This window comes from Thrips palmi, unplaced genomic scaffold, assembly GCF_012932325.1.
Source record: "Thrips palmi isolate BJ-2018 unplaced genomic scaffold, TpBJ-2018v1 HiC_scaffold_5, whole genome shotgun sequence".
NCBI lineage: Eukaryota > Metazoa > Arthropoda > Insecta > Thysanoptera > Thripidae > Thrips > Thrips palmi.
In genome coordinates this window covers 12,362,106-12,381,008 of record NW_023144632.1, presented here as the reverse complement: position 1 = coordinate 12,381,008, position 18,903 = coordinate 12,362,106, and the positions used below count along the sequence as shown (strand labels likewise).

General features: G+C 43.9%; 4 protein-coding genes across 10 annotated transcripts; 2 read left to right on the top strand and 2 right to left on the bottom strand.

Annotated features, from left to right (window-relative positions):
* Positions 1 to 75: 75 nt before the first annotated feature.
* LOC117650498 (meiotic recombination protein DMC1/LIM15 homolog) lies at positions 76 to 2,476 on the bottom strand. 2 transcript variants are annotated; one of them, XM_034393967.1, is made up of 7 exons: positions 2,330 to 2,476; positions 1,794 to 1,976; positions 1,464 to 1,693; positions 1,215 to 1,379; positions 879 to 1,044; positions 515 to 807; positions 76 to 373 (listed from the first exon to the last, which is right to left on the bottom strand). In XM_034393967.1, exons 2-7 carry the CDS (start codon positions 1,893 to 1,895, stop codon positions 304 to 306), a joined length of 1,026 nt encoding a protein of 341 aa, XP_034249858.1. In that variant the 5' UTR covers positions 1,896 to 1,976; positions 2,330 to 2,476; the 3' UTR covers positions 76 to 303. The 2 variants fall into 2 exon arrangements, with proteins under 2 accessions (XP_034249858.1, XP_034249857.1); XM_034393966.1 differs by lacking the exon at positions 2,330 to 2,476 and having other exon boundaries at positions 1,794 to 2,073.
* LOC117650497 (nucleoprotein TPR) lies at positions 2,323 to 13,961 on the top strand. Of its 4 annotated transcripts, none has more exons than XM_034393963.1 (22): positions 2,323 to 2,570; positions 2,967 to 3,129; positions 3,199 to 3,420; positions 3,495 to 3,654; positions 3,735 to 3,909; positions 3,981 to 4,205; positions 4,281 to 4,774; positions 4,843 to 5,136; positions 5,258 to 5,365; positions 5,452 to 5,766; positions 5,842 to 8,694; positions 8,776 to 8,888; positions 8,970 to 9,306; positions 9,391 to 10,338; positions 10,418 to 11,197; positions 11,284 to 11,446; positions 11,724 to 11,843; positions 12,320 to 12,436; positions 12,537 to 12,713; positions 12,801 to 12,920; positions 13,062 to 13,349; positions 13,464 to 13,961. In XM_034393963.1, exons 1-22 carry the CDS (start codon positions 2,405 to 2,407, stop codon positions 13,646 to 13,648), a joined length of 8,523 nt encoding a protein of 2,840 aa, XP_034249854.1. In that variant the 5' UTR covers positions 2,323 to 2,404; the 3' UTR covers positions 13,649 to 13,961. The 4 variants fall into 4 exon arrangements, with proteins under 4 accessions (XP_034249854.1, XP_034249853.1, XP_034249856.1 ...); XM_034393962.1 differs by having other exon boundaries at positions 12,534 to 12,713; XM_034393965.1 differs by lacking the exon at positions 11,724 to 11,843.
* Positions 13,962 to 14,164: 203 nt separating this feature from the next.
* LOC117650500 (craniofacial development protein 1) lies at positions 14,165 to 16,050 on the bottom strand. 3 transcript variants are annotated; one of them, XM_034393968.1, is made up of 7 exons: positions 15,937 to 16,050; positions 15,466 to 15,531; positions 15,234 to 15,369; positions 15,014 to 15,147; positions 14,724 to 14,907; positions 14,403 to 14,642; positions 14,165 to 14,314 (listed from the first exon to the last, which is right to left on the bottom strand). In XM_034393968.1, the coding sequence occupies exons 2-7, from the start codon at positions 15,524 to 15,526 to the stop codon at positions 14,218 to 14,220; spliced, it is 852 nt and encodes a 283-aa protein (XP_034249859.1). In that variant the 5' UTR covers positions 15,527 to 15,531; positions 15,937 to 16,050; the 3' UTR covers positions 14,165 to 14,217. The 3 variants fall into 3 exon arrangements, with proteins under 3 accessions (XP_034249859.1, XP_034249860.1, XP_034249861.1); XM_034393969.1 differs by having other exon boundaries at positions 15,920 to 16,001; XM_034393970.1 differs by lacking the exon at positions 15,937 to 16,050 and adding an exon at positions 15,687 to 15,705.
* A 219-nt stretch (positions 16,051 to 16,269) lies between these two features.
* LOC117650496 (transmembrane protein 170A) lies at positions 16,270 to 18,648 on the top strand. The gene is made up of 4 exons (XM_034393961.1): positions 16,270 to 16,409; positions 16,670 to 16,868; positions 16,972 to 17,077; positions 17,163 to 18,648. The coding sequence occupies exons 2-4, from the start codon at positions 16,751 to 16,753 to the stop codon at positions 17,356 to 17,358; spliced, it is 420 nt and encodes a 139-aa protein (XP_034249852.1). The 5' UTR covers positions 16,270 to 16,409; positions 16,670 to 16,750; the 3' UTR covers positions 17,359 to 18,648.
* Positions 18,649 to 18,903: the final 255 nt, after the last annotated feature.

The window sequence follows — 18,903 nt, the reverse complement described above, 5'->3', positions numbered from 1 at the left end:
GTTTTCTTTTCTTCAAGAGTTTTGATAGGCAGGGATTGTGTTGAGTTAATGACCATTAAAGACAACCCTGCACGATAGGGATCAAGAATAAAATTTATTGTAAAATTAAGATTAATATTTATCACTTACAACCTCAAGTAGAAATAAATTGAGTTGATAACCAATAGATAACATTTCATGTTTCAGAGTGTAAAGGTCAGTCACTGACAAATCAAGAAATAAATTTCGTTTTCTAAAAAAGACTGGGTGTGTCACTATTTTACCTCAACGCTCATTTCACCCATCCTCGGCTCGGCTGGCTTCCTAGTCCTTGGCGTCGTCGATGCCCCCGCCCGTGATGGAGAACGAGGCCTCGCTCTCAGGCATGTCGGGACTGCCAACAGGAAGCGACAAGTCGGAGAGCAGCCGAGCGATTCAGAAGCTCTGTCTCTCTCGCACTCATGGGGCTCTTCGCAAGGGTGCGAGAGAGACAGAGCTACAGCTCTGCCGGCCGGCTTGAGATAACTTTGCTCACCTGTCGTAGATCTTGGCGATGCGCGTCTCGCCGCGGCCCTTGCGCAGCGCGATGCGCGTGGTGGACGCGTGCGCCAGGATGTTGCCGCCGATGGGCTTCTTGGGGTCGGCCTGGAACGACATGGTGGCGCCGGGGTCGGACGTCATCTGGTTGGTGATGAACACCGCCACGTTGTACTCCTCCGACACCTTCTGCAGCCGCGACATGAACTGGGCCAGGCGCTGCTGCCGGTCCGCCAGCTCGCCGCGCCCGCTGAAGTCCACCCGGAACAACGCCATCACCGAGTCCACCACCTGCAACACGGCGGGCAACACCGTCAGCCTCGCCCCACTGCACAACTGCACACGAGGCCAAAGGCACTCACCAGCAGCTTGAAGACGCCGCCCTCCTCGTGGAACTTGGCCGCCACCATGTCGAGCAGCTCGGTCTGGTGCTCGCTGGTGTAGGCCCTGGCGTACAGCACGTTGTCCAGGACGGCGGAGGGCTCGAGGCCGAATCGCTCCGATATGGCGCGCAGGCGGTCGGGCCGGCTAGAGAGTAGCATGTAAGGAAAAACGAAAGCGCCCCTTCCGCAGACTGACTCCGAGAGTCGATTTCGTCGCTCTGTCTCGCTCGCACTCATGGGGCGTCCCCTACAGAGCGACGAAAACGACTCTCGGAATCAGTGTGCCGCGCTCGGATGCGCCGTGGCAAAGGATACAAGGTGTGCTCCGTGTCCAAGAAGATGACCTTGCCGCCGTGGTAGTTGACGCCGGGCATCTGCGCAGTGACGCACAGGGTGTGGGACAGCTGCGTCTTGCCCGTCCGGAACTCGCCGAACGCCTCGGTGATGGCCATGGACTCCACGCCGCCACCCAGCAGCTTGCTGCAAGCACAACGAGGCAGATGAGGCGGGGTTGTCGCGGGGAGGGGGTGGGGATGCCGAGCTCAGGGGTTAATCGGGGCTTACTCAAATTCTTTGCTTCCGGTCGTGATTTTGAAAACTTCTCTTCGTTTCTCGGAGACCTGCAGAGCGGTCATGAAGCCGTTCTGGTCGATCTTGGCGCACGCCTCTTTGATCTTGTCCACCTTGGCCTCCGAGAAGCCCTTGATGGCCGCCAAACGACGGCGGGTCGTCATCTGGACACCTTTGATGGTGCATATTCCCACCGACTTCAACTTTTTAATGTCAGCGACGTTCTAAAAGAAAAACGCGACGAACCGTTACATTCCTGCACTGGACACTGATGGCCGCCCAAGCCCGCCTGTCTTCAGTCACAACGCCCCGTACAGTACTCACAATGCCGTGCTCCTGAAGTATCTCCACGTTTTGGAAGAAGCTCTGCTCGTCGTCTTCACAGTCTGAAGCCACGTCTCCGTTCGCAACTACTTGATCCCCCATTCTGATTGAAATGTTGAGGTCTTCTTCTCTAAATTTTTCACTGGATTTGTAGAGTTCACGGCCGTTATCGCGAGCTCTGAGCTGAGACAAGACAACTGTCAACTGCAACGGCGGCTGTGCAAGTACGTTAACCCCGTTCCGTTAAACCGGAGATTCAGAATGGCGCGCACTAATGGCTGGTGGAGTGCTTTCCGCCCACTCGGCCAGACTTCGTGTGACTAGAAACAAAATTAAAGCGGATATTGCGGATATAAATCCGTAGAAAGATACTACGCTGTTGTTGTCGTGTTTAAACGTTACAAAATGTTCTATATTGGAAATGAAAGTGAATATAAAGACCATATATTTGCTTGTGGTAACGCGTGACTTCGCACGTTGGCACCACCGCATGCTCGGTCGGGAGATCGGAAACGCAGATCCGTCTTCTTCCTTACCTTCTTCTTCCCTCAAGATTCAGACAGCAAGATTCGAAACTGGAAAGCAAACTTGAGTGTTTTGTAGTATGGACCATGGCGTCAGGCGGCACCGCTGAGGTTCTGCTTAGCGTTTTGAATACAGAAGAGTACAATCTGATTCCTGAAGATGTTCGTGCGAAAATTAATTCTCACTTTGAAGAAAGATTTGAGGAATTCCTCACTTCAAAAGCTCTCTTCGAGTCGTCCCGAACCAAACATGGTAAGTTGCCTCTAACAACGAAGCCGATTGCGCCTGGGGCCCCACCTGTAAACAACACTGAACTCATTTGACTGTCCTTGTTTAATTTATTTCTATTTGTCTGCATATTAGAAGGCCGAAAAGGAATTGACACTCCATGTTTTCTCTTTTTATAATTCCTTTTATCATCTCCGAAAGCATTTTCTAACCTCTCAATTTGACTTAAACAATATTTGAATTAATCAAACTGTTTGACATTCCTTTCGATTTTCCCGTTTATGAGCTTGTTTTTTTGCACTGTTTGTATTTTCTTTTAATTAGGTATTTAAGATGTCAAAGTGATGCAGAATGAAGGGTTAAAATTCCCAAGTTTACTTGACTTGTCTTAAAGATTGCCTTTGACTTTGTGTGTTGCAGATGAAGAAAGACAGACACTTGGGAAAGACCTGGAAGAGAGTCAGATTGAATTAAGAAGCCTCAAAGCTAGGTTAGCCGAAACTGATTCAGAATTGGACCTTTTTCGTTCCAAAGTTGAAGAGTTGAAATCTGACCTCTCCACACTAAGAGAATCTGTAAAGAAGTAAGACAACATTTCTATCATTCCTCTATGCAACTGCAGAAACTCTTGTTAATCGCATTTAACTTTCAGTTATGAATATGAAAATGGTGATCTACGGCGTCAACGCAATGAGGCTGTTGATGAGAGAGACAGTCTTACGAGAATGGTGGAAAGGAGAGACGCTGAACTGGAAAGGCTTCGTGAAGATATCAAAGTGCTCTCCGCCGAGTTATCAGCTGCTATTAATGCTAAGTGTGAAGCTCTTGCTAATGCGGAAGAGGTAGAAAGTAAACAATCTGCTCTTGATTTTAGGTTGGTTCTTCCCACATTTTGTCTTTTCTATAACATCAATTTGGCTTGCTAATCAACTTGCCTCTCTGGTTTAGGGAAAAGAGCTTTGAACAAGAACGTGAATTTATGAAAAAGAAAATTGCTTCTTTAACTGCTGATCTTAATGAAACTAGTGCTGAATTGACAATGTCACGCCGGAAACTAGCTGCTGCTGATGTTTCTTTCCAAAGTCAATTGGAGGCTAAAAATGAGGAGGTAGGTTGATTGGATTTCGTCCCTTAAACCATCGGAATTGAAATTGTTTTGTTGATATGAATGTCTATGGTGTGTTTTAGCTCCGAATAGTATTGGAGAAGGATAAACAACTGACAGAATCTAATAATGAGTTGGTCGAGAGGATTGAAACACTTTCTGCCAAACTCATGTCACAACGTGAAGGTGAAGCAACAATAGTAGATAACTATCAACAAGAACTTCAAGCCAAAGCAAAACTTGCTGACCTGTATCAACGTATGTTGTTTGTAATTTATTTTTTTCCCTTCATTTGCACATTTCTATGATGTTGTCTTGTTTTGTTGTAGGAATGATGGAGGATGCAAACGCAAAGAGTCAAGAATTAGCTGATGCCATCCGTAGTTTGCAGCGCTTGCTAGAGGAATCGAACAAACAATACTCAGATCTTAAGGCAGAGCTTAATGAGAAAGAATCAAAATTAAACCAGACTCTAGAAGCCAAGAATGCATGTATTGCAACTCTGAAACAGGAATTGAAGGATGCCAATGATCTGATGAAGGCTTCCAAACTCAGTAAGTTTTAACTAACTATTGAATGTTTACTGCTTCTATAGACAGATCATTTCTTACCTCATTGATCTGTTACAGACACCATCGAAAAGGCTATTGAAGGAATGTCTCCTGCAGCTGCCGCAGCAAGTAAACTGATGAAATCTGGACTGTCACTGACTCAAATTTACACTCAGTATGTCACTGTGTTTGAAGAATTGACTCTTCAGAAGGAAGAAAATCACAAGCTTAATCTCTATATCAACACAATAGTCCAAGAACTAGAAGAGAAAGCACCTATCTTGAAGAAACAGAGAGAGAACTATGAAAGTGCACTTGAGAGCATTGCCTCACTTTGCAAGCAGAATGACCAATTGGTTGAGGAAAGTAGAGTTTTGAGAGAAGATGCTCGCGAAGCCAAAAAACTTGCAGGCCACCATGTACGTGAAAATGAGCGGATGAAGAAAGAAATTAGTGACTTGTCGCGGCAAGTGTGTTTCTTAGTGAAGGCTGTAGAAGAAGCACGAGGTGGTGTTATTTCATACGATGATGCTGGGAACTCTTCCCTGAATGGTTCCTTTGGAGCCAATGATGTAAGTACTTGCTTGTCTATAACTTTTGCTTCATCCTTTCTCTGGTCTAACTTTTTGTTTCATACCAGATTATTTCCAAGAAACTTGTAACATTCCGTGACATTGAAGACTTGCAAGAAAATAACAAAAGACTGCTGGCATTGGTCAGAGAGTTGAGCAGCAAACATGAGGAATTGGAAGCCAATCGCCCAGAAATGGACATGTCTGCACTCCAAGAGCGAATAAATGGTCTTGCTGCAGAACTTTCAGCCTCGAAGGAAAATCTCAACCATCAAACAGCATTGGTAGAGCAGTTAGTCCGCCAGAGGGACTTATACAGGGACATGTACCAGAAGACCTTAAAGGGTGATCCTAATCAACAGGTAAAATAATTTGGTGTTATTTTAGTGTTCTATTATCCTTGCAGGTGGTGATGTGTCATTCTCCATTTCCATTTCATTCGGAGGTGTGGTATTTTATTGTTATTCTTTTGCGTGGTTTTAGGAATCTCTACAAACATCAGAAATTAGTCCTGTACCTTCGCCAGTTAAACTTTCGCACTCAACTGTAGACGCAGGTGTGCTAGCATCAAAGCAGAGAGCTCTAGAAGAGGTGAGATCATGACAGTCTTGCAGTATTCAGGTTGGCGACACTCACTTTATTATTATTATTAATTCATTTTTTTATCTTGTCTTTAGGCTGACAAGCGAGTGGCTTTCACTGAAAAGCAGCTTCATGAGTTACGAACTGAGTATGAGGAGTATCGGAGAGAGCGACGCACCAATGAAGACATGCTTACAGAACAAATTGATAAACTTATGTGTGAAGTGAGAGAACTAACTAATGATAAGCTTAAACTTACCACTCAGGCTGAGTTCCAATCAGAGCGGTTCAAGGCACTTTTGGCAAATGGATCTGGGCAAAAAGCTCAAATTGCTGCTCTTGAACAAAAATGCAAGTCCTACAGTGAAACCATAGCTAAACATGAACTATCAGTGAAGGCATTGATGCAGGTGAGTGCCAAAGTGTTTGAGAACCACCATCATTAAGAGATTGCATTTGTTTAATAATGGCTGTCATTTTTTTAGGAATCTCTCAGTGCCCAAGCAAAGCTATCTCGTGCTGAAGTGGAATTGGACAGTCTGCGCCAGGAATGCTCCCTGCTTCGCGAGTCAGAGGCAAGATTAAAGCGCGAGAGAGAGGGGCTCCATCGCGAATCGTCTGGGCAGACCATGCTCCTTGCTAATTTGGAGTCAATCAAGATGACCCTTGAGCGAACTGAGACGGAGGGCCGGCTCAAGTTAGAACAGCGCCTTGATGAATGCACTCGCGAATGTATTGCTCTACGGAGAAGGCTGCAAGAGGAACAAGAAAATTTCAAGGAATTGTCTAGACATTTAGAAAGGCAGACTGCTGCAGCAGTAGCCAGAGAAGAAGAGGAAAGAAAATTGGCTCAAGAAGCTCGTCAAGAACTGACCATGGTTAAAGATGAACTACAAAAGAAGCAGTCTGAAGTTGAAGTTTTGGAGTCAAAGTTACGTGAAGCTTCTAGAACGCCACCAGTTGTTGTTCAAAGAAATGATGAGCAATTAACTTCACGAGTGAGAGAGCTTGAGAGCAAACTTGTCTCTAGCGAAGCGGAAATTATATCTTTAAAGCAGCAAGTTGAGAATGCCCGCAAACATTTACAGCAATACACTGAAATTGCTAGCAGTTCTGAGCAGCAGCTCAATGAATATGTCAGAATGCATGAAGGTCTGAAGTCAGATCTAGAGAAGAAGTTGACAGAATCACAACACAAAGAAGAAAGCTTAATTGCGGAACTTTCCAAACTTCAAACAGAATTGTCTCGACTAAAGGCTGCAGGCAGCCAGACATCCTCTGATCTTCAGCTCCAAGTTAAAGAACTGGAAGAGCAATGCAAGCAGGCAAATGATCTATTGCGCCAGGCATCACAATCTGGTGACAATATTATGAAGGAGCTTCAAGCTGTTCGGCAAGAGAGGGATGCGTCCTTAAGGGCACAACAGGAGTCTGAGGAGAAATATGCCCATGAGGTGACATTACATTCCAAAGATATCCAAACACTGTCACATCTGAAGGAGGTCCTGTCCTCAGTCAATGCTCAAATATTAGAGCTTCAGGAGGCCCGCCGCAGCTCTGAAGAAGCACTCAATGTTGGTCGGGCTTTGTTTGAGGATCGTGAGAAGCTCATGAAATCTCAAATGGATGAACAGCAGCAGCGTTTAAATGATCTAGAAAAACAGAACAGTTTATTGCATGATCAAATAGAAGCACTGGGAACTCAGCTCACTGTTCTACACGCCCAAGTGGGATCACCTAAGAAGTCCTCTACTCCAGCAAGTGCCACTTCTACGAGTGTTAGCTCTTCATCTGTAGAAGGTGAAGACTTCCGAGGGCCAGAACAGTTGTTGGCAGTTATTAAGTTCCTGCGTCGTGAGAAAGAATTAGCTGTTACTCGCATGGAAGTTCTTAGTTCTGAAAATAGTCGTCTGAGAGCAGAGCATGATATTCTTGTGAAACAAGCACGTGAATCTGTGGAAGCATTGGAGCAGATGAAGCAGCGTGAGCAGTGTGAAACAGTTACGGCTACACGGCACCAAGAACTTCTTCGCAAGGTTGAGACGCTTAATGCTATCACTGATAGCAACAGGTTATTACGTGAAGAACGAGATACACTTAGATCAAGAGAACAGGAGCTAGTCACCAGGTTAGGGGCTCTGGAACAGGAACTGAACCCTCTCAGAGAGAAACACAACACGCTTAGCAATCAAGTTGAATCTGTTCGTGCTGAGAACAATACTTTGAAGACTGAGCTAACAAAATGGAGGCAAAGGGTTAATCAATTGATTGAGCGTGCAAATAAAAATAGTCCTGAAGATTGGAAGCGTCTCACAAACGAGCGTGAATCATTGGCAAAGCAGTTCTCTGCTGAGAGAGAAGCTCATGGCAAGAGCCAAGATGAGCTGAGAATGTTGCGACAAGAAAAGACTAAAGTGGATGAGCAGTATCAACTTCTATCTCAGAGGCACAATGCCTTGGAAGCAGAATTCAGGAAGAATAGTGAGACTGCTAGGAAACATGTGGAAGAATTAAACAGTTTACGAAGTCGTGTTGCTACCCTGGAATCTGAGTTGCTAGAACAAAAGAATAATGCCAGTAAGGTTACTGAAGAGGTAAATAAGTTGAATGCTGATATATCAGCCCGTGAAACAAGAGAACAGCAAATACGAAAAATTGCTAAAAAGTACAAAGCTCAATTTGAAGAACTCAAGAAGAGCACTGATGAAGAGCGAGTGCAATGGGAGGCTCAGCGTGCTCAACATGAGAATCAAGCTGCTGCTGGCATGCTGACGCCAGAAGCTAAAGAACAGCTCCGGGAAGAAGGAAGGCGTGAAGTGGAGCAGAAATTGCGTGATGCTGAGACAACGCTCACAGAACAAGTTAGAGAACTGACCAGCCAGGTGAGTTCATCCCAAGAGGAGGCTGGTACTCTACGCAGAGAAATAGAAAACTTCAAAAGTTCTGAAGACAGAGCTAAGACAGTTTTAAAGAATGCTCGCAGTCGCATCATGCTTTTAACAGAGCAAAAAGCAGCCGTAGAGAAGCAACTGAGTGAGTCAAGACAACAGAGAGAGTCTAGAGATGAAAGTGAGGCTAGACTGAATGTACTAAAGTCTCAGTATGAAGGTCGCATTGCACGCATGGAAAAAGAAAAGGCTGAAGCTTTGGCCGAACGCAGTAGAGAAATTGAAAATCTTTCTGCGAGATTAAATCATCTGCAACGCATGTTTGAGAGCCGCTCTCAAGGATCCAGCAAACCCTCTACATCCTCACTTGTTGAAAAGAGTAGCACAGAACCACCCACAGCTAATATAAAACCCATGGCGGGGCCATCATCTTCAAGTGGGAAACAACAGGTCAGTGCATGCTCCAATTTTGAATAATATCATTTAAATTTATTTTGTAATTTATTCTATTACTTGTTTCTCATTTTTAAGACTCAACAGACAGTTACTGTTATACCATGGAGGGCAGGCAATGAGACTCCATTGGCCAGCATTAGGCCAATGTCTCAATCACGGATGGCAGCAGTGCAGCCGCAGCAACCCAGGTAAGATAACAGAAAAGGTGGTGGGCTCTTTTTGTTGGGCCGTATAACATGAGCAGTTGTTGACCATTGACTCTGTTGCAGTGGCAGTACAGCTGTCCTGATGCCCCTGCACCACCAGCAGGCTCAAACACAGCAACAGCCTCAGCCACCCTCTCAGCAGCAGTCCCAAACGCAGCCACCTCAACAAGCTGTTCACACGACCGGCGCTGGGTCGGGCGCTGCAAGTACTTCGAATGGGTCTGCTGGGAGCGGTATGGACGCCATTACATCCTCGGACTACATGGCCGCCACCTCATCTGCGTCTGCATCGCCAGCATCTGTTGGACCCATCAGGCAAGTAGCTGTCCCACCAACCCAGCAAGCCACTGTTGGCCCGTCTACCAGCAGGGCAGAGGAAGCGTCTGCTGAATCAACTCAGGTAAGTTAGCGTTCTGGAAGAAGAACATTAGAAATCTGTGTGCAAGGTTTACTCATTTTTGTTGTGTTTGATGTTCCTGTTCAGGATATGGAGGTAGATGCACCTGAACGTCAAGATGGTTCATCTGCTCAGCAAGCCCGTCCATCTGCGCAGCCAAGCCAACAACCCCAGGCTCCAATGCAGCAAGCTCAGCAGCAAGCTCAGCAGCCGGCTGAGCAACAAGTTCAACAAGAATTTCAACCAGCGCGACAGCTAGTGCTACAGCATGTCCTGCAACATGGCCGACAACAAGCGCAACAACAAGCCCAACTGCAATCGCAGCAGCAGCCTCAACAGCAGCAACAGCCTCCGGCATCACAGCCACTTCAGCAGCAGCAACCACCCACACTGCCACAGCAGCAACCACCACCACAGCAGCAACAACAACAGGCCCCACCCAGGGAATCGCAGGCCGCTCCAGTACAAGCACAGAGCAGCCAGGTTCCATCGCCCCAACCACAGCATCCCCTTGGTCAGCAGACACCACCTCAACAAGTGGTTGACCAGGAGCAGCCTCAAACTACTCCACACCAGCAGCTCACACCCCAGACCCCACAGCAAGCACCAGCTGCACAGCAGCAACAGCCTCCACAGCAGCAGGCACAGCCTCAGCAAGCTGTTGCCATGGTTTTGCCGCGCGAACGCGTTGAGCTACAGCAAGTTCAGCAACAAGTCCAACAGCAGGCCCATGCAGCAAATAATCAGCCACAGCAACCACAGCCACAGCAGGTCCAGCAGATGCAGCCTCCTGCAGGCCCTGCTGCTGGGCCAGCTCAGCAACAATCCACCATAGCTTCAGCTGTAGCTACACCTCCTGCTACGACTCCTCATGCCCAGCAGGAGCAGTCTGTGATAGTGGCAAGCAGCCAACAGGCCAGTAGTTCTAGCACTGTCACTACATCCCAATCTGGTGTGAAGCGACCCAGGGAGGTAGAGGGTGACAGTTCCACCAGCCGAGCTGTACCTGGCGAAGGAATTAAAATGGCGCCACAAGTAAGTTACTGTATATGTTTTGTTGCATTATTTTGTCAGTAGGTAAAATTCCAAATATTTAACTAAAATTACTTTGCAGCTAAAACGTTCCCGTCTGGGTCCTGTAGTTGGAGACTCTTTCCAAGCTCCTGCAGAAAGCTCTGAATGCAGTGGCCTTGATGTGGAATATCAGGTCCCTACATCATCTCAACGTGATCAGGAAGATGATATTATTGTAGTTACTTCAGAGGAGGAGGAGGATGATGAGGAAGAAGGTCCTGAAGACGACGATGATGAAGAACCTGATGATGGGCCTGAATTCCAACCCGATGAAGATGAGGATAATGAAGAAGGCTATGAAATGGAAACATATGACAGGGAGGATCGGGACCTTGCAATGGCAAATTATGATGACGTAGAAGGACCAGACATTGATGATGAGACTGGTGGTGAACAAGATAACGAAGTGGAAATAATTGATGATAGCAATGAAGTTCCAAATCAGCCTGGCAGCAGTAGTAGTAGCAGCGGTGGTCCTATAGATGCCACACCGCATGTGGGGTCATCAGCTTCAGGGGAACAGTTGCAATCAGTTACAGCCACACACATTTTACCTTTGCAACAACCATCTCAGCAGCCCCAGTTACCTCAACAGCCGCAGCAACCTCAGGACCAACAGCAATCATCTTCTGAGGCAACATCTAGTGGAGCAACTAACCAAAGTGACAATGGTAACAGCAGTGGCAGTAGTAGCAGCAATGGTGGACCGAGTGGAATTAGCAATAACCAGGTCTCTAGCCAAGGAACACCTGTGTCTCTTGGCTTTGTGCCCCGAAGCAGAACTATTGTTCCTCCTCTGAACAGACAGCAACTCACTTTGGTAAGATAAACCATTGATACAATTTTTTTCTCTCCTATGCTTAGTTTAGTCTTGTGGCACCTTAACAGTGTTTGATTTTACCACAGGGCTATGGAGATGACGGTGGGGATGACGGAATCGTTCCAAGCACTCCAACTCTCTTTGTTCCTCGACGCACTGATGGTTTTGGAGAGGCAGTTAGCTCACCTCAAGTGCCTTCGGCTGGACGTTTTACTTTCTCTGATGCTAACCCTCCTGCTGTCAGAGCAGGTAAATTACACTGTGATTTTGTGTTGTTGCTTTCTAGTAGGCAGAAAGATTGAAGAATCACGCCCTTAAAACCAGTAGGAGGAGGTTCTATTAATATTTGTTTGTTGCACTAGTTTTGACTGCATTTCTTAAAGCAATGAAAAAGTGATTTTTTTAAATTCCTATTTATTTTGCATATGTGTGTTGACTTTGAATGTTTGTTGTTTGATACATTGATTCAATTAGTGCTTGTAAGAATCAGCACATGCTTCTTCCACTCATAATTTGTTGTTTTTAGTGCCATGTACCCCAACCCTCTTTGGCACAAGACGTGCAGAGGGATATTCCGATGCATTCCGAGCAATGTCAGTCCGCCACTTCACGTTCTCAGAAGCCCCCACTCCCCCGAGTCATACAGGTCAGAGACTGCTCTTCCCGCATATACGGTGTGCAGCTCTCGCTTCTTTTACCTTCGCTCCATTTAATAAGTATTTTACATTGGAATAAAAACATAATTTCTCAAGGCTCTAAATTAACTTGTCAGTGCTGTGGACCTTGTTGCAATTGGTTTGGAATAAGTCTCCTGTCCTTTGGTTCACAGAAAAAAAGCAAGGATTAAAGTTTAAATTTTTCCTCCTAAAATAAATTTGTTACTGATTTGTCAAACTACAGTCTTAATTTTGTGCACTATGCTCCCTGGGTTGTTTGCTGTCTTTTGAATCTTTTACCTTAAAAACCTTTTAACATTGTTAAAAGTTTTTTTTTTTCCTTAAATTTGCACATAAGCTTTCTTTTGCCTGTACTTTTTCCATTTTGTGTTATGCTTTGCTTTTACAGCTTTTATTGCTCATTTCTCTGCTCTGCTTATATATGGGAAACTTTGTTTATGCTCAGGTGTTGCACAAGTTGTTTGCGAAGGAATGGATGACACAAGAGTAGATTTGTCCCAGCTTGAAGATCCTGGCACTGGACGCAGTGTTCCTACCACTCCTCTGCAGGTGTCCCCTCAGGGTATGCACTTGGCACCACTATCACAATCTCTTTGAACTGAAACTTTGTGACCAGCATTGAGCCAGATAATATGTATTAATACTTTCCCTTATTACAGAAGACCTTACATCAAATGAATTAACTGCAGAAGTTGGACAGAGCTCTGAAAATGTAAATGTTAATGTTGATGCCAGTGGAAGTGCAGCAGGTACCAGCCCGCTTCCTCCTTCCTTAGTGATAGCATTGGCTGAACGCCAACAGGTTGAATGTCAGCCGCCTTCAGCACAGGATGCTCTTGGTGAGTTTATCCAAAGTTTCTTCTTACAATAAAAAGATACCTCAAAAAATTTAAAATGACTTACCATGTCTGTGCTGTGCTTTCTAGATCTTGAGATGGAGAACGATCAAAGAGAGTCTGGAGGAGATGGAGTTGAATTGATTGGAGAGCAGGCTGATGAACCTGAGGAAGTCATGGTGCTGGATCTTGAAGAAGAAAGTGCTGATGGTGGGTAGTGTCATTCTTTCCTTGTTACTCCTGTGTGTAATGTTGGACTCGTGGAGCATGTTTCCATCCTTTGTCCGGACGCGAACCCCTTTTAGTGTGCGTGGTATGTGACTTGACACTTTGCCCTCGCCCACGTTGCAGGCGTGAGCTCGGAGGGGTCCAAGCCGCCACAGCCCTCCCAGTCGCAGCAGGCCCTGGACCTCGAGATGGAGGAGGGCCGTGAGGCGGAGGCGACCGAAGCGGAGGCCACAGAGCCCTCGGCCAACAGCCCGCTCGGCAGCCCCCACGGCAGCCCCCACGGCAGGGGCCAGGGCTCGGGCACGGCCAGGAGGTCTCAAACGGGCCCGCGGTTTGCCAGGAGAGGGGGCCGCGGCAACCAGCGGCCCACTCCCATCGTTTGGAACGAGCCAGGATCCACTTCGCCCCGATGTTAGTGCCGTTGCCGTCCAACTGTTGCTAGAGAATTTTGATAGATTTGTTTGTTTTGAATAAAGTGGTGACTAACGCTTACTCGGATTTGATTGGCGTTCTGTTCCTTTCCAGCCGTGGGGGATGGCTCGTCGCGTGGGGGAAGAGGAATGCCTATGATGCCCATGATGCCAATGATGCCTATGATGCCCATGGCGCGGGGGATGCCGCTCGACTCCAGAGGATTCTCCGCCCGCGGTCAGAGAGCACGGCGCGGCAGGAAACCCTACGGCGGAGGCCCGTTCAACATGCCGTACTGATAACTAGAGCTCATAAAGAACTCACTGACTTGGCTGTACATATGATGCATTTTTATTTGTATTAAACTCAGTATTTAGACATCTGAGTCTTTTAAAATGAACTAAAGGGGAAAAAAACGTATGTAGTATGAAGTTTTTTAAAGTCAGTGTACCATGTTATCACCTTTTGTTGCCAAGTTGGGTATCAGTTGATCTGATAACTGAAATCTGTGATGGACCATACAGTGCTTGTGTATTTTTTAATTTAGAAGTGAATAAGTATTTTGTGTAAGTGACATTCATCCTCAATAAAGGTTGAAATGGTTGGTTACAATTGATTTGATTTATTGAAGATGATTTCAAGGAAGTTGACACATTGTCTGTATCAGATAACATAAAATGAATTACAATATCATTTGATTACAAACTTCCAACAATTCATGAATTGCAGAAAGAAATAGACAGCAAAGAGATGCAGCTTGCTTACATGTCATATAGAATCAGGGGAAAATGCATACCTTTTCAAAATAATGTACAATAATTTGTCTGGGATAAGAGTGATTTTTGAAATCGAAAATCAGCAATTTGACTTATCTATTACTCCGTCTATTGTTGCTTCTCAGTTGCTTCTCAATTTCAAATTGACGAAGGTCAGCTCGCTGCAAAAAATCTTGTTTCTCCAAATATCTGAAACATGTTAGAATCGAGCAATAAATAACACATTTTGCCTAATGTTTTTCTTAGCAATTCTCAGCAATTGAGGAATTGAACATACCCATCTTTGCCTCGATTATGAGTCTGGATTTCCTCTTGTAAGCCCTCATCTCTTTTAAACCTTTCCCAATCTAGTTTGGACTTTTCTAGGGTGCTTATCTTTGACTTCTTGCCAATTTGACTGAGAACAGCAGAAAGACCCCCACCTCTACCTCTTGGTGCTGTACCCCGACTTGGACCACCTGCGATTGGCAATGACAGTCTAGCCTCTGTTGAATCAGCCGCCACCTCCTTTGTGACCCTAAACAAGACATATGTTTTGTTTATTGTACAGTTCTTAAACATCTGAAATAAGTATCAGAAAAACAACAGGAAAGCTTACTCCACTTTCTCCCCGGCAAATTCAAATATCTGAGTAATTTTTACTTTGTTTTCTACTTTGTTCTCCTTCTCAGTTGAAACTGTTTTGGGCAGTGCTGTTTTTACTGCAGGTGAAGAGGAGGAGTTTCCAGCTTTGGAGGAGGCTGGAGTTGGCCTCTTGATTGGACCGACATCCTTCATAAAGTCTACATAAGAAAACAATTCAGGTAGAAACAACAATGATATAAGAGCGATTAAATTTCAACAAAACAAGAAGGCTCTCTTTAAAGCTTCACAAAAAAATAATATTACCAGCCCATAAAGAATCAGCTTTTTTCTTCTCCTCTTCTTCAGTTAATTTTTCTTTCTCAATGGCTAATTCTTTTTCTTCCTCTGTTTTAATTTCATCTACAACCTCTTGCACGCTATTCTTCTTTGATCGTTTCCTGATGATGACACAATCTTTTAGTGCTTGCTACTTTGAAAAGACTAATGACAGATACAATTTCCGATTTTATGTCCAATGACAAACCTCTTATTTCCAGGTTTTCCCTTGGTAGTCCTCTTTCGTCCCTTGGCTTTCGATTCATCATCCCCACTACCCCCAGCCTCCAACTCAGCATCATCAGGGCCAGAGTCGTCCTCAGAGGGAAGGTCACTGTCAGCACCTATGGAAATACAAAAGCTTACATTGAAGCATCACAGTTTATGATACAGAACAACAGAGTAGGTAATTGATACCAATCAGAAATGTTTGACAGTACCTCCGGGAACAAAATCCTCATCACTGGAATCACTGTCAGATGGCAAGTCTCTATCATCCATGGCTCCTGTAATAATGAGTAAATTTACAAACGAATTTCGTGTCGCAAAGATCGAATTATTTCAAGTCATGTTTCAAGACGAAGTTACATGCTAGAAAAAGTGCTCTCAAGGCAGAAGGACACAGAATGCAGGTTAGGTGGGAATACTACAAAATGTTAACCTGTATAATTGTAGCTAAGATACAGGACTTCGAGTTACATCAACTCATGTTTAATAAATCAAAGACCAATTCACGACAAAGAATACAACGTGCATAAAGCTCAAAGTAAAGCTGTGCACACAAACACACACACACACACCAAGAGCTCTCCCACTGTACTCTTCATAAGAGATAAACACTCAAGAAGAATAGGGAACAGATTAAGCAGTACAATGATGAAAGCAATAATTTACCGTTTTAAAATACGTACAAATTTGTGTGCTCAGTCAAAACTTTCCAGGAGTAAGAAGCCGGCTATGAAACTACCCAGCGCTCTGGCACCTCCGTATGAAACTTCTGCTTTTCTTTCCCCTCCTCCCCTCCCCCTCCCCGTTTCCCCTCCCCACCCTTTTACTTCGCCTTTCCTTCCTCTCTCTTTTCCTTAAACCTCATTGTTTTAATAAGTTTTATGAGTCCTTTGGATTTTTTTTCTGTAAAGAAAAGTAAATTCCTTTAAATATTCGGATTGGTTTAAAACAATCAAACATGTTTATGTTACCTAGCATGTATGAACAAAAGATGGCTAAGAGGAGGGGGAAGGGGGGGGGGGTGTTGTCTGCTACAGGCATCATGACGGTCGAAACGAAAATTCTCAAGTAGAGGAAGAAAATAAACCTGGATAGGACAGATTAATTTTATTTGTATTTTAAATGGAGTCGGGGGAACGAGTGAATAATTTACCAGGTGCTTGTGCACATCATTTATCGGATTTTCACTTCTGCCTAAGTTTGATCTAGATACTTTAACCAATAAACTTCCATAGCCAAATCCTGCTCTGTTGTTGTCTTTGAAATCATTATTCTCATTTTATGTTCCTCCTGTACTGCGGTTGGCTATTTATTAGTTGTAGTATCTGTCTTCTTCTTGAAGGCAACTTTATTACCATGAAATTCAGACTTTTATTGAACCTCTTCTAACGTGTCTGTCTGAAAATATTTTCTCAGGTGTGATTTGGTTTGGAATGGGGCACCCATTTTATTGTACTGTTGGAAAAGATTTCATTCGACTGCGCTCCTAATTCAAAGATGGAGCAGACCCTTGTCAACATGCATTATAGCTCGCAAGATTTCCATACTTCTGAGCTGGACACATTAGCAAATGTATTTAGTCTCACCCCAACAGACCCACTTAATACTTTTGCAGGTACTAATATTTAACTGTTGTATATTACTTTTTTTCTTGCTGGCATCATGACCTACTGTCTTTGTTATTTGTGTAAATTTGTGTAATTGGTCTTTTCTTTCAGAAATGTGGTACCAAGTCTTTTTATGGGCATTGTTTTCATCTATTTTTGTCCACGTGATTGCTGCTGCAATATCCTTTGCAACACTTCACAAGCATAGGTTTGGAAAGTAAGTAGCCTTGGCCCATAATATGCAGTTTATCTATAAAATTTACAATTATTCATCTTACCTACCAATTGTTCTTATCTCCTAGGTTTTTTCCGGTCATGATATTGATAATGGGAGTGGTGGGTCCACTGACTTCTGGGGTCATCAGCAGTGCAGCCATAGCTTATGTTTATCGTGCGTCTAGTTTACAAATGGCCCCTTTGTACGCTCTTTTCTGGGGTGTTGGACAAACCATCATGACAGTTTGTGTTGGATTCACTAGAATATTAGCAACATTATAATTTATACATCTGTACTGCATTCCACAGCTCTGATTTACTTTAAGTACTCTCCTACATTTTGCATCTAATGCTGCAGTTCATTTTCGTTGTGAGTTTTTAATGCCAAAGTATGACAAGGAAAAAGTTAGCCTGGTCTGAGCTTTTCTTAAAAGGGAAATTAAGAAAATTTGATTACCTAGTTCTGGACTGGCAATGTCTTATTCTATTTCTTACAAATATTGTGTTTGTCATGCACCTTGAAAACACATAAGTTTGATTTGAACCCACCAAAACTTGTACCCCAAAGCTATTTTAATGTTAATGTTAATCTCTGAGAGTTGTTTGTCTCTGAGACTTTTCCTCAATGAGAATGCATTTAAATGTGTATCACTGTTTATCCTTAGAAAAGAACCTTTCCTGTTGCAGTTTTTATATCTTCTTTTCTTGTTTAGAACTCTTGAGTCCTGTGTATTGTCTGTTGTCGGCAATAATATCCTTTTGGACTCTTTGCCTTTATACTTCTATTGTCTACCTGGTGTCTGTAAATAATTTTTTTTTTTTCTGTAATGTAGCACAATGTCTCTTCTGATTGAATATATTTAAATTTGACTATTTTCCCTGCAAAAGAACAAAATACCTATTCAATTGATATTGTCTTGGAATGTAAATGTTAATATTTTGCCTGATCAAGTGAATTTCAGTTAGTTCAGAAATTCAAAACAGATTATTGTATAGTCTATGAATTGTTGTGGAGGTCTTATGTTTTAAGGAAAGGCTGTGGACTGAATATGATTAGTTTGGGAGTTGATAAATGTTCCAAGAGCAAGACCTCACATTATAGTTGATATATTGTTCCAATTGCAAGGCCCCAACCTTTCATTATGATAGGGTGCCTTTCAATCACTCAATGGTCAATATGAAATAGTACTTGTTTTTATATTGACCGTTTCCTTTTGATTTTCTTGTATACATGATCTTGTTTTCTGTTTTGGCTGTATGTTGGCTTCATGTAGAGCTAAACATATTGGTAATGCTGATAATGGTGCTTTAATTATAACTGTTGTGGAAGCTGCAGCTAATATATGGTAAAGTAGGGGTTATTTTTTTATGTGCCGAATACGGTAAATTTAGACAAAATTCTATGTTAATATTTCATTCATAGTTAACTGGTAGTGTCTTTTCTTAATTTTAAACAAAAATGTGTATTATTTTTTCAGTACATATTGTCTTCTGATAATGTTGTATGAACCAGCTGTGATTGTTAATTTTTTATTGTATATAAATAAATGCCCAGGTTTGGTGTGAAAATGTTATAACGTGTTCCTTGTGGGGCCTCCTACAATATACATTCAAGTGGCTCTGGGGAAGAGGATGAGGAGCTGTAAGTGCAGCAGGTGAAGTAGAGCAAGGGGAAGGTAAAGGGGGATCGGCATGAGCTCGGTGTGGGAGCACAGTGTGCCAGGGAGAAAGGCTGCGACGACACGACTCGTGTCGTCGCTCGGCAGGTGTCGTAACCTGTGGCAAGCGTTATAGCACCCACCGGAACAGGGGGTGAGTCGTCGGCTC

Coding starts and splice junctions, on each gene's coding strand:
- LOC117650498 (XM_034393967.1), bottom strand. CDS start 1,895: ATGGGGGATCAAGTAGTTGCGAACGGAGACGTGGCTTCAGACTGTGAA. Junction 808..878: donor GCGGCGTCTTCAAGCTGCTG/GTGAGTGCCTTT, acceptor GCCGTGTTGCAG/GTGGTGGACTCGGTGATGGC. Junction 374..514: donor ATCGCCAAGATCTACGACAG/GTGAGCAAAGTT, acceptor TCCTGTTGGCAG/TCCCGACATGCCTGAGAGCG.
- LOC117650500 (XM_034393968.1), bottom strand. CDS start 15,526: ATGGATGATAGAGACTTGCCATCTGACAGTGATTCCAGTGATGAGGAT. Junction 14,908..15,013: donor AGCTGATTCTTTATGGGCTG/GTAATATTATTT, acceptor TTTCTTATGTAG/ACTTTATGAAGGATGTCGGT. Junction 14,643..14,723: donor TTTGCCGGGGAGAAAGTGGA/GTAAGCTTTCCT, acceptor TGTCTTGTTTAG/GGTCACAAAGGAGGTGGCGG.
- LOC117650497 (XM_034393962.1), top strand. CDS start 2,405: ATGGCGTCAGGCGGCACCGCTGAGGTTCTGCTTAGCGTTTTGAATACA. Junction 3,655..3,734: donor TGGAGGCTAAAAATGAGGAG/GTAGGTTGATTG, acceptor GGTGTGTTTTAG/CTCCGAATAGTATTGGAGAA. Junction 8,889..8,969: donor GTGCAGCCGCAGCAACCCAG/GTAAGATAACAG, acceptor ACTCTGTTGCAG/TGGCAGTACAGCTGTCCTGA.
- LOC117650496 (XM_034393961.1), top strand. CDS start 16,751: ATGGAGCAGACCCTTGTCAACATGCATTATAGCTCGCAAGATTTCCAT. Junction 16,869..16,971: donor CCCACTTAATACTTTTGCAG/GTACTAATATTT, acceptor CTTTTCTTTCAG/AAATGTGGTACCAAGTCTTT. Junction 17,078..17,162: donor CACAAGCATAGGTTTGGAAA/GTAAGTAGCCTT, acceptor CTTATCTCCTAG/GTTTTTTCCGGTCATGATAT.